The sequence below is a fragment of the Acanthopagrus latus genome, chromosome 5 (genome assembly GCF_904848185.1).
Source record: "Acanthopagrus latus isolate v.2019 chromosome 5, fAcaLat1.1, whole genome shotgun sequence".
Taxonomy (NCBI): Eukaryota; Metazoa; Chordata; class Actinopteri; order Spariformes; family Sparidae; genus Acanthopagrus; species Acanthopagrus latus.
The window spans coordinates 10,394,242-10,407,677 of record NC_051043.1 but is presented as its reverse complement, the minus strand read 5'-3'; the positions used below and the strand labels follow the sequence as shown (position 1 = coordinate 10,407,677).

Here is a 13,436-nt window from a genome sequence, read left to right as displayed (position 1 = left end):
TTTTTCCTTTAGTAAACGGTTTTAACCACTGACACGATCTATGCAAAATCAGAGTTCGCTACACTAGGGACTACTGGGAAATAACACATAAAGTAAACATGAAGTTGAGATAACACAAAATAATGACTTCATTTTAATTGCAGTGATTCCGCCTGTTGCTGTTCAACCACAAACTGAGGCAACTAAAGTATAAAATGTGGTATCAAGGACCCTGTGTGAAAATGATCAGTAATATTCTTTTTGTACCACAGTGTACTTTTACAAAGACTTTAATTAATGCTTCAATCAATGACAAAGCTGTAATAGAAACACATTTTTCAGGGTCACATCTCAAAGCACAAAACATATAGTTGAATATTTCAATATATGCAAAAAGGATGCCATTGAATATAAAGAGAAATGCTCTACTGACAGATAAAGAATCAAAAAGAGTTTGAGCAGGTTTGATATAAACAAGGGATGTTATTTAACTTAACATTGATAGAAAGCATCAGAAATACCAGTTTCGTTAAATGTATCATTATAATCCTATCAATGCACACAATTAGAAATATATATCAATTTCATTTGAGTTGAACTGCCAGGACTTCCAAATCAAATATTGCCTTCTTAAAGTCACTACATTGTTATGAGGCGATGAGTTTTGTTTGTAGTTAGCACCTACAGTGAATTACCCCTGACAAACTATTACAGACATGAGTTTTGTATTTACAACGGTGGTACTGGAACTTTGGGGGACACCAAATCGTGCAAAATGCCAGTTTCTACAAATAGTCTATTTAAAAATAAGCATCCATTACTCATGTTGACAACGCTAGTTAACTGTTGTGTCTAAGATATATTTATGCATTTGCGATTTTGGTGATTTGGTGAAGGATGTGATTAACAGTTTCAAATTGCTCTTAAACACAACATTTTTTAAGACAGTAGGCTAGTCGACAAGTCACAGCGCAAGAAGTGAGCCGTTAGGAGCATCCCGAATACATATCGGCACATGTTGGCCCACTGATGGAGATCTGCGTTTGATAATTTTTTTTTTTTTTTTTTTCCCCATCTTCCCTTAAACTATGCACAGACCCCCTCAGCCTTCACAAGTGATTTGGATTGTTCCAGTCCTCTATCTTAGCCGGCTGGAGCTATATTTTGCTGATATTGGTCAGACTGGCAGCATATTTCCCTTGAGTGTTCAAATGCAATTTTATGTGTGAGCTAGTCGTGGCGAGGCTGTGGAAAACTGATATTCTCGCACTACACAGATGTGTGAACAACAGAAAGCTCACAAACACCCACACTTTACAAACATACGAACTGACATGAACACAAACAAACATATACAGTGAGTGTGCTGTTCGTCCTTCTCTGATGTATTATTCAAAGTATGGCGCTCCGTGTTTGATGCATTTGTTGTGGTTTAGGGTGAGGTAGCCGTACTCTGGCTGACATCCGAAGGTACAATCTGCACCGGAGAAAGAACCGTACAAATCGCCAGACAGATCCGATCCCCATCCTGATAGGGTTGTCATCTGTCAGTACAACCTGTTCCACCTGACTGACATGCAAACACAGTCACTCCACGTCGCCTTGCAGAACAAAAGCATCGACTTCTTAGCATAATCCCAAAACACTGACACGACTGTACACCTCTGTACTCGCGTCCCAATTATCCAGGCCCTCTGTAGAAACACACAATGCCTACAGCATCCTGCGCAACATCCCACGTGGCATCATTAAAGTCAAACAAACCGCCTGAATGTTTTATGTCTCGTTCTCCTCTGCTTCTCCATGTGCCAGGCTCCGTTTCTCTCACTCACGTCGACTGCTTCTTCGACTCGCTCTCATCTTTCCCCTCTCTTACAGATCCATTTTGGCCCTACCTCACGATTCTCTTGTTGTTAGGTACAACTTTACTTTCTCCATCACCCTGTCATGCCGTTGTATGTTTTTTTTTTTTTTTTATTATACATTGTTCACGGTTCACGTGTCCGATAACAGCCTCCTTCAAGGGTTGCTGTCGACATTTTGATCACAGAAGAGACTCAAGAGTATGAGAAAAAATTACACTCAATTTCTTAACAAAGCAAATAACTAATTATTTTTACTCTTTATACTGAGTGTCTATCTTTCTGTCTGTGGGAGTGTCATCAGGACAGGAGCAAGCCTTCAGACTGGAGTTGAGGGACTTGTCATCGCTCATCTGACAGTGGTTTTATGTGCGATAGATGTTTTAGCGCGAGCTAATGATGTACGACTATTCACTCAACATAAATCTAGACAATCAGCTCAACAAAGGTCTCGTGCTGATGCACTCGAGTCATTTCATTTCAGGTAGGGGAATGCAGCCGCTCCAATACAATTACTTCAAGAGACCTACACCATATAGGCTCCGAGGATTAAGCTTCATTAATAGTACACATTTTTTAAAGATTTTTCTGCATTAAAACCGGCCCAAACATGATGTGCATCAATATTTCAGGACCACCGGGCAGCTTATTGATCTGTCTATCTTTGACAGTATGCGCCGACAATTGGCGCAGCATGAAAGTCGACTTTAACAAAGCCGAAGTTAGAGAAGTCTCGCTTGTATCAATGCTTTGCTCCTGTCAACATCTCATTTCTTTTCATTTCAGAATTCATCGAGCGGTTTTAGATTAGGGCCCCTGGGTGGTCTCCAAAACACTTATCACAAAGGGACAAAAGAAGAGGCACTCAATTTCTAAACTGCTTTCAATCTTTTTTTGTGGATAACAGTCAATTATGGCAAATATTGCTCTTGAGTGTTGTGTCAAATGATTCATCGAATCTCTCTCTTGACAGCACAGTGATTTGCTGATCTGTATTTACATAAGATACAACAAAGCATCAGTGCATTGAATAATTAGAACACTGTGCTGTGTTGTTAGGGAAACAAACTCAGAGTGTAAAATATAACCACTTATGTGTGTGCCTTTCACAGCTTAATTAAAAAAAGACAGATGACAAATTTAAGCTACTGTTTATACAAGTCATACAACATGTAGCTCTGACCACAGAATCTGATTGGTCAACCTGACATTTAATATGTGCTCAAAACAGCATGGCAGCTCAACTTACTAGTTGCCAAAGCTAGAGCAAAATATTCATTGTACACAATGGGCGCGATTTCTGAAAAAAATCCAGGAGTGGGATGATTTTGAGGTAATGACCTTTTATATATATATATATATAAGACACTCCTGCATTCTCTATCAGCTGTGCTGGCCAGCGGGGCGAGGGGTTCTACTAGCTCGATACATTAGCAGTTCAAGGATGTAGAAGCTAAATCTGTCTGTGGGAAAAAAAAAGAAAAAAAGTCAGCTATATCTTAGTTATAAAAAGACAGAGCTAGCTAAGCATTTTCTCCCTTGTATGTTTGGTACCTTTTCGGTTTGGGAAATTCCAACATCTCTACAAAGTATTAATGTCAGTGCCTCGGTCATGACGGCATCACTGTTCTCAAATGAGGTTAAAGCTCTCATGTAATATTGCTTAAGTGAGACACAACAGCCCCTAGGTGACAACAATTTTCTTTCACAGTGCTCCTCACACCTGATTACACCTGCATCTGTTCTTCCCCCTGCTTACACTTTTTATTGCTCTTTATCAGCAGTAAGTAAGGCATCACTTTTACAGTAGCAGTAATTAACTCCAATCTTTAAGCAGCTGCAGTTTCACATTTACCGGTTTATACTAACCAAATGATGTTACACTTTAGGGAGCTTAAATAAATGTAAATCAAATGTAAAGCCGATCTATTATTAAGAGCGTGACTGGGTCTTAATTCTGTCGTGCCTGGCCCTGGCCTGGCTTTGCGTGTCCCCTGTCCTGTGGCTGTTCTTTACCTGGATCCAAGGCCATCTGTCGTTTTCGGCAGCAGTCCAGGCATTGACCAGGCCCTTCTTGTTGAGGCGCGCAAAGTACGGGTACCATTTCTGCAAGCCGAAGAGAGCACGGTGGGTGGAGGAGGCCGTTATCTGCTGGTTGGAGATTATGCCGCCCTCCATGCCCAGTGGTCCAGAGCATTCTGAGTGAAGGGAAGGAGAAAGGGGCACATGAGCCTTCATCTCATTTTTGTAGTCACACATGAAACTCAGTCTATGGAATGCACATAAAAAAAGTACCACACATTTTGTAATGTCAGTGATTTTGTTCTTCACATTTTATCTAATTATCTTCCTCATTTTAGCCACATCGGAGAAGATATGCTTGTTTATTTCAGCCTCATTGTCCTCTACTGAGACACATCATTAAAAGCGCCACTTTTCCATCACGTGTCTCTGCATCTTTGTCACGGTCTCCTGTTGAGACCCCGTCTCTGAGGTCATCAAAGATTTGTCCAGCCTTACTCCCGTCTTTGTGCCTTACTCCCCCCAGCAGGCTCCTCTCTGCCTTTATGCTGTCCACATCCGACGGACTAACAGGCTGCCCCCTCATCTCTTCCATCAGTAACAAAGCCCCCAGGCTTCCGCCAGAGGAGCTGCAGCCACTTCTGGACAGCATCACCCCTAAAGTCAACAAGCGTTCTAACAGCTTTGAACATCCTACAGGCTGCAGTATTAAAGTAGGGAGGCACGACAGCAATGTCTCCAACAAAAGCCCAGTCCTTTCTTCTTAAAGCAGCTTCCTTTCCGTCCTAATCCTAGTTGTTACGTTCAGGCACATCAGGAGCATTTTAATAGACATACCTGTGGTGAAAGTGTCCAATAGAGAATCTATTGTGCTGCAAAACAAATACTTCTTTGTGTTTCTAAAAAAAAAAGCTACTGGGAAATCTAATAATCACAGAAACCACGAGAATAGAAACACAGATGAAAAAGGGGACATTCTTCCATATGGTATAGGTGAATATAAAGCATGCTGCAATTTAACTTTTTGTTGCATAAAGCTGAAAGTTAAAAAAGTTGCCACACTTTCCCAAATGGGATTGTCCTAATTGCCTCATTTACAGGAAAAAAAATCTGCTTTTTATCAGTACACATCCATTACTGAGAATCCACCTGCTCAGTATAGATTGAATTAGGATGGTATATGCACGCACGCTGTACAGTTTGCCTCCAATCATAAGATAACTCAGCCTGTGGAAAGGCATCATAATTGAGAACTGAGGTGTGCCAAGAAAACAACGTGAACGGTTGAACTGGGGTTGAATTGCAGCTCTAAACGGCTGTGGCGCACTGCCATCAAATGAGAATCAGACGTGTCTGCAGGTCTTCAGATTCTCTGAGCCTGAGTAAATTGTTTTAAAGAGTCGTCTTACTGAGATTGCAAATGAGATTATCTCTCTGTTGGATATCGTTCAAACCGTAAACTGTGATATAAAACTCGTTCATTTACAAACAGCCTCAAAATTGGTTTTGTTGTATAATTTGAAGGAAAACAAAGCAGCTGAGAAGTGACACAAGGTCTGTTTGAATTCTGCTTAACAGGCTGTATGCAGAGACCCCCAGCATCTTCACATTTCTTCCAGCCCACAGTGTCTCTGAAACTTAAACGGCATCACAGCTTGATTGCAGATGCGCTGCCTTAGTTGTGACAGATGCTGAAGTTTGAATTTGTCTTCAAGTCAAAACTGCAGTTGCCATGAAAAGCATTCTTTGTTTAGACACATCCTAACTCAACATGATATGCAATTATACATTTCTGCAGCTGTCCACTTCTCAACTGCTTTTTTCACTGTTTAAGAAAAAACTTGGCTTAACAGATGTTTCAGTAATTCATAGTCACATCCAAAGAAACCTGGACATCCATGGCAAAATATGTTGAAGTCATGTTCTGAAGAAGAACCACTGACAGCGGCTAAATGTAGCCTACCAAGTCTACAGAACATTAATAGGACAGTTGCAGCCTCGGTTCCAATTTTGCCGAGTGACCACTAATAGTATATTCAGTGGAATATTCCTCCTGCCACCCAAAAATGACTGTCCCCATAGGGAAACCTTATAACAATCTTAAAAACTGTTGACAGGACACCTCGAACTGCAAACTTTGGTCTTTGCTCCAGGTGAGAAATTCTCATTGGACTGAACAGGCACCATCTTTGGGTCTGGTATCAAGTTCTATTATAAATTAACAGTAGGGGTACACGGAGAAACTACCTGAAATAGCAATTTGGGACCTTATTTGTTTGTCACAGTCGAAAGTCCTTGAGGTTGAAGATAGAAATGTAATTCCCACTGACTTTTTTCATTGTGTAACAGGAGCAAACAAACAGACCCTTTACAGTAGCAGTGTGTGCAATTTTACTTTTGTTTTGCCTTGACAATGTATTTTGGTGGTTTAATATCACAAAGGAAAAGAGATTATCATTGATACTGTACTTAATTTCATTGATGCACAATTGCATCCAGTTTATGATGGATATGTTGTGGGAGGGATTCCTCCCACTCTGTTCTTGGTGTTTATTTCTAATGACAACAGGGAGAGAAAATGATGATGACTAATCAAAGAGAGGACACACATAATTTATTACACATTGAGTGAACAGTGGTGGCTCTGATTAAAATGTACCCAACTCATTTGATTTCTCCCATCAACGTGTCTCTGGTCACAGATAATTAAATGGTTGTGCAAAAACCACAAGCGTGGGGAAAGCTGAGGGAATTTGGATGCATCCCAAAAGAATAAGGGCACATCATAAGCATTCAGTTTAGCCAGAGGCGCTGCTCGCTCACACCGGCTGAACTTTAAGTGTCCATGTAAACCTGCCTTCGGGGGAAGCCTGGAGCTACGGTCATTGTAAGGCTCTGTCTTCAACTTCAATTCAAGCAAAACACCTGAGCATTTCTAAAACCCAGCACTGACACATACAGAGACACAGTACACACACACATACACACACACACACATTCCAGCAGACAATGAAACTGGCAGCCCCGAGAGCTGTGAGAAGACTTTCACCACAGAGTAAAGCCAAGAGTCAGAGAAGAATGGAACAATGAAAACAACCCTTGTACGACTTCTCCAGCTGCTAAAACAGCGGGATTCTAGGCAACAGGGAGCTGGGGAGACAGTGAGTAATGTCTGAGGACAGTCCAGGGGGATCGACTGGAGGCTGGGAGAGAGCAAAGAGTATATGTGGATGTCTGTTTGTGTGTGTGTGTGTGTGTGCGTGCGTGTACTGCAAGAGATGTGTTTATGTATTGCACTATAGTAAATTAGTCTTGCTTCACTAGTTCTTCCTTATGTATGAGTCATTGCCTCCAGACTGATGAGAGGGTGGTGTAGGTGGATGTGGTAGCCAACTGCTGAAGCTATCAGGAGATCCTGATTTTCTGATGGATGAACTTCAAGTCTTAGAAAGGATAAAAGATAAACAGCCTCCATTTTGAGACATGGTAATCCAATTTCGACGCATGGCGCAGAGGGATGGAGGGCCTTTTCTTATCAGATCATGGGCTGGGACTTTCTGAAGTGACCTCTGTTTGCGGTAATCCGAGTCACATTTGCATTTCAGCTTTCTATACCTAATCCTTGTAATTCAGCCCTTGTAATGGGCATCTGTATATTTCAGTGGCTCTCTCTCTTTAACACTGAGTGAAACAGAGTGCTGTTCTGCCCTAAAGAAGGAGGTCATATGTCAACAAAATATCTCAAAATTTGAATCATATTATCATGCCCAACAGGCTTTGGGCAAGAGAGCATTTGATTAGAATTGATCACTCCTGTTACATCATTTTTCGCTATAACTATGAACATAACCAATCAATATACATGTATTTCAAAACTTTTGGGTACGTTTACAGGCCGAGCGATCAATTCCACCCAAATCTGAAGGGAAGGAAACTTGTATTTGGTTGTTGTAGAATGTTGAACAAGTGCCTCTCTGAAATGCCACAATGCATTGAATAATTTAAGAAAAAACACAGCAATGGGTCAAAGCTCCCCCTCTCTCTCTTCTTCTGTCCTTCTCCTTCCATGTGCATGTGTGCCTGCCCGTTCCGTGTTTGTGTTCTTTGGCCAGGTGTCGACACTGGAGAGGAAGTCCTGTGGCTCAGGTCCCTATCCTTTGATCAAGTGGCTTAACATCATCTCGGATCCATATAATTCAATTAGTATATATGTAATTAGTACGTTTTGTGAGATCTTTTGTATATTTTAGTATGTTGTGGTACATGATATAGACCTGTATATTATCTATCTATCTATCTATCTATCTATCTATCTATCTATCTATCTATCTATCTATCTATCTATCTATCTATCTATCTATCTATCTATCTATCTATCTATTTGTGGAATCGTGATTTTTTTTTTTCACACACTAACGCATGTTCAGATTGACCTGCACCGTACAGCCCATAATTCCTCTCGCTATGTCCACTCGTCCTTGCTCTAACGTTATGGCTGATTGTGACCCTAACAAGATGGAGGAATCTGAAGAAGCTGTTGCCCCTTTGGATGGAAAGTTGAGGGCGGTGTTAATGTTTCACCGAAGCACCTCGGGCTTTAAGTATCATCTCAATGCCAAGCATGTATTTGTCGGAGGCTTCTACCTCAGATGTGATCCCTGGCTTTCGGCAGACCACTCTCACCAAACGCAGGGCATTATGTAAGTCTACCCCCGACAAAGTGACTGACACGATGGCAAATGGATTGCCAAGGACTGTAGACAGATTAATATTGTCGAGGATGTGGGCTTCAGAGAAGAACAGAAAAAGGTTTCATCCATCCTATATTTACTAAAAAAAATTAAAATAATAACAATTATAATAATAAAAAAAAGAGCAATGGCATGGGAGATAGCCAAATTGATTTATTTCTCAATCTCAGTAATAATATAATTTGGATCTGTTATAAATAAAGAAAAACAAATGTTAAACTTATTCTGTCTGTCTGCCTTCCGTCATTTATCTTTCCGTTCAAACAACAATAAACAGAGAAAATGTGAAATCTTCGATCATATTTAGGAATGCTGATTAATCGTAATTAATCCACAGCTAGCCTGTGATTAATCAGATCTCATTCTTGTTGCTTCTGTTCATACAACTTAAAAGCACTACAGAATTATTTCCTGGGTGTATACTTGTTAACCTAGCAATGAATATAAATAAATGTATAGAAATGACTGTATTTATGCTTTGTGTTTGTGTAGCATGAACGCAGGACAAACACCTATTTCATCATGCAACTCTGTGTTGTACAATGACCTTGAAACCTGACAAATACCTGATATAACCTGATATAAACTTGACTACTTCAGCACATCAGTGCTTTAAGTTAAATTCTAATGTAAATATGCCAACTTACTCAAAATAAAATGTGGTAACACTGTAATGCTAAACAGGTGTACAGACCATTTTGGTTAGGATATTTACATATGCTACTTAGCAACGAGCATAAAAGTCTGACCACAGATATAGATGCTGAGATTGTCACAATGTGTGTGAAAACGTGGATGTGCTCGTGGTGCTAGAGGGAATGTCGGGTTGATCAGAAATGTCTTTAGGATTCATCCCCCGGGAACCATGACTGCCTGTACAAGATTTCGAATCAATCTATCAAGCAGTTGATGAGAGATTTCAGTCGGGGTTAAAGTGGAATACAGACAGACCAGCAAGGCACATGCTATGGACCCACAGAGGGCAACATGCCACTAAATTGCCTTTTATGAGTCATCTCAAGACCAGATTTTGCCTTGTGCAATTATAAATCCTTAAGCAGCAGTGAGTGGTAAGTTAAGGTGAGTTGAGGTCATCTACTGACGAATGTAAAGAACGTGCAAGGCGCGAAGTGATAATACACGATATTCTTCAAGTTGCCACTTGTTACGGACCCTATGGATTCACACGTTATTCTGACACAAAACGCCAAATGGCCCATCGGCCTGATTTAACCCCTACAAGTGAAACGGAATCTGTTTTTCCTCATTACGATTTGATGTTAGGGCTTGAGTTGCTATGTTGCATCAACATAGTATCATATTTGTCTCGTCGTTGTACCTCTCGGGCAGCCCTCTTGTAAGGTATTCTGTGAGAATGTTGTGGCGAGACACTGTTACAAAGTCGCGGTCCCTCTCACCTTGCGTCAGTGATGGGCCACTCTTAACGAGCTGCCTGCCAGTCGTCCGTCAGAGCGGCAGAGCCAGCCAGCCCCTGGGCCCTGGCCTGCTGGCCCCTGAGCATACATCAGCCCTGCGACAGCACACATCACTAACACCACCACTACCGTGATGTGACAGCTGAATCCATCTCCCACAAGCCCTACCTACAGCCTAAACAAATTAGAGCCCCACTGAAATTAATGCCAGCACACCAATACTAATGAGCATGCGGCAGAGAGAGGGGATGAGGAAAAGAATAATAAACACACAAAACAGACGTCAGCCATACACTGGAGGTTCCACAGTTGACAAATGAGACTCAAAGAAACGCACCTGCATGTATTATATGTGGGTGTATCGGTTTGTCAGCATATGTGCAGGTGCTTTTCACAGTGCGCAAGAGAGCAAAACATATTTCAATAAAACATATGACTTTTCTACAACTGAATACATGCATAGAAATATGAAAATAGATGCATGTGTTTACACAAATTATACACACACACACTGCTTCAACAGTATTCATGGTACTGGGTTACAAGATGATCAATTCATTTTGGTGGGCGGGGGGGTTAGACCCAGCGACTGCTCCTGATGTGATGGCCAGCACATAGCCACCGCCATATATATCAGTAAACCAGTTGTCCTCCATTTGGCTGCCTAAAGGACAACCAAAAATTCATCACATAAAATGAATTTCAGATATGCACAAATATGTATATTTAAAATGCTTAGAATGGAGTTATGACTCAGCTAAGATGGGCGGCTGAAGCTCCTGATTGTCATAACAACAAAACACCTTTTCTGGCTCAAGGGAACTCTGGATAAGTAGACAGATATTTTGACTGCACAGTTAATAGCGCTTAAAGAAATGTGATTCAGCCCTCAACATCATCTGAGACGAGAAACAAATCCTAAAAGAAGTGATATCAGACAAACAGCTGTGGTTTATGGCTCTTCGTGGACAAAGCAAGGCCATATCTGCAGGTACATGGAGGAGTATAACACAAATAATAAAAAAAAGTAAATACAAGGAAAAATGAAACCAACAAGACACTGAAAGTATTTTAAATGTAAGCAACGTCTTGAAATCTTTGGCTAATTTGCATCGAGAGATTTGAGTTTATTAGAGTTTACTTGACACAGGGCTTCTGGGCTGTATTTGATTTTGGAGGGTGAAAGTAAACTTTGTGTACTTCGATCGATTAAGCTTCTGCTTAAAGCAGATGGTTCTACAATCATCTTAGCTTCAAGTTGCTTTTGGAAAAGGAGTCAAACAGTCATCAGCTTGTGTCATTATTGGATCTTTAACTGACTATTTAACCTATATTAGCGTCTGATTGTGAATGCCTCGGGACAATTACAGCAGTAACAATCCCAAATTTGCTTCAGCAGAGGCTGAGGCAGCTTGCACCGGGTGTCTAGTTGTATTTTATGTTCTCTTGTATATTTTACAGCGATTCATGTTGGCAAGGGATAGATATGATTCTTTCTCCTCACGTTCCATCGGATCATCGGAATCAATATTGATGGCACTGTAATTATTTCAGCAAATCACTGGACAGACAGGCAGTGGCCAAAAGCTCCCTGCTGCCTGTGTGTATGGTATTCTCACAGTGATTTCGAGAAATGTACTGTGCAGCTGCTTAAACTGCAACAGACAATGCTTGTGCAGGACTTGCCCACACACAACGTGGGTGTAAGGAACACGTCAGGGTAGGCAATGAGTCCTTGCATAGAAGTACATTCTCTTTGTCTAGGTATAGGGTATTCATCGGGGGACCCCACTGACTGTACTTCTGTATTGTATCATAAGGCTGCAGCACATTCAACCAATGATGCATCTCAACGGCAAAGTCAGATTTGGATTCTTATTCTATAGTGGCTTTCTACCATCTATAAGACAATAGGATCACTTTACTCAAAATGTTGACCTCAGGGGTTCTGGAGAAGTTGCATCAAATATCGGAATCTAACTCAAATCATCTCACAGTGAGGCTATCAGGGTTATCTCAGCTCCAGTTTGAAGGCTACACATTTTTTTAGGCTGAACGTCTGCAAAAAAAGCATGTTAAGTTTGCAAGATGTGGGCTTTTGCCAGACAAGGAGGGTGTCATAAAGGATGCTATTGTGTTGCATTTTGGGAAAAGTGGGAATCAATGAACTTAAAATGGCTGACCTGCCTCAACTGGAATTATACCTTTTTAGGGCATTTCTAAAGTGCTGGCAACTAATGACTACTGTTATTAGGACCATCATAATGGAAAGTGTTTAATTGATTAGTGGTTAATTAACTTTGGTTTACAGTTATTTGATGGTTAACCAACAATAACATGCTTTATAAACTACTTATTGTAAAATTACAACTGATGCTTATAACCCTTTATAAAACATTTCGTTGTTTGTTAATAGCCAAATAACAATTAACATTACTGAACTAGAAATGTACCATTTATCAATGGTGGTTATTTTAAAGTGTTACCAATATCGTTCATATAATTAATTTCCAGAAATGTAGATATAGGTTTGGAAATATTGATGGTCATAGATATTGATGGGCAACAACTACAATTTTCTCATTTGACCTTTTGTTAATATTGTCTTAACAATATTCTATATGAAATTGCCCTGTCAGTTAATAATCAGTTTGGTGAGAAAGGTGATGGTGCTTATTTTTAGCTCAATGGTTGTTACCAGCTATAATGAGTTTTCACCCTTGGGGGAAATGCATATGAAAGTGCTACAATTCCTACACAATTCATCTTATGTGGATGTAAACGCCATCAAATTTAAGTTGAGAATCAGCATTTGTGTGAATGTGTTGAAGCACAGAACCAGAAACAAACCATCCTAATATTCAACAACTGTGCTGCAGTATTGAAAAAAAAAGAAGAAAAAAAAAAACTGAAGCTGAATTAATGGTTATATAATATGCTGTACAAATATTGAATTTAAATGGGAAAATGGAAATAAGCATCATTAAACAAATAATGGAGCTTGGCATATGTTCAATCAGTAAGGCTTGATCTTTCTCCTGGAGTTTTTCCACTCCCTACACCGACCAGATCAGTCAAGCACTGCCTCTTTACCCCTCTCAATCGTTCAGATATTTCCATTTGCCTTCTGTCATTCAGCTCATTAAAACAACTACAGTGACTTGCAAAATTTCTCCCATTCTGTATCAGGCGCTCTCAGAATGCCAGTGTGCTGCTGAACAACTGTGCTGCACCTACAGTAAGATGGAAAATCTGATGAATTAATTTGTGAGCAGTGCGGGGTTAGCTCAGGGCTCCGAGTCCACTGATACAGTAATCCTAATATGTTCCTAGACTGAGCACATGAAATCCCCACAATAGCATAATAAACACACAAGGCCCCTTTG

General features: G+C 40.4%; 1 protein-coding gene across 5 annotated transcripts in view; it reads right to left on the bottom strand.

Moving 5' to 3' along the window:
- The window catches only part of LOC119019939 (EGF-like repeat and discoidin I-like domain-containing protein 3), a 125,471-nt gene that overhangs the window by 35,588 nt on the left and 76,447 nt on the right, over positions 1 to 13,436 (bottom strand). For all 5 annotated transcript variants that reach the window (XM_037098932.1, XM_037098933.1, XM_037098934.1 and 2 more), the window contains one exon: positions 3,858 to 4,039. In XM_037098932.1, the coding sequence (XP_036954827.1) occupies positions 3,858 to 4,039 (182 nt within the window). The remainder of the gene's footprint in view (positions 1 to 3,857; positions 4,040 to 13,436) is intronic.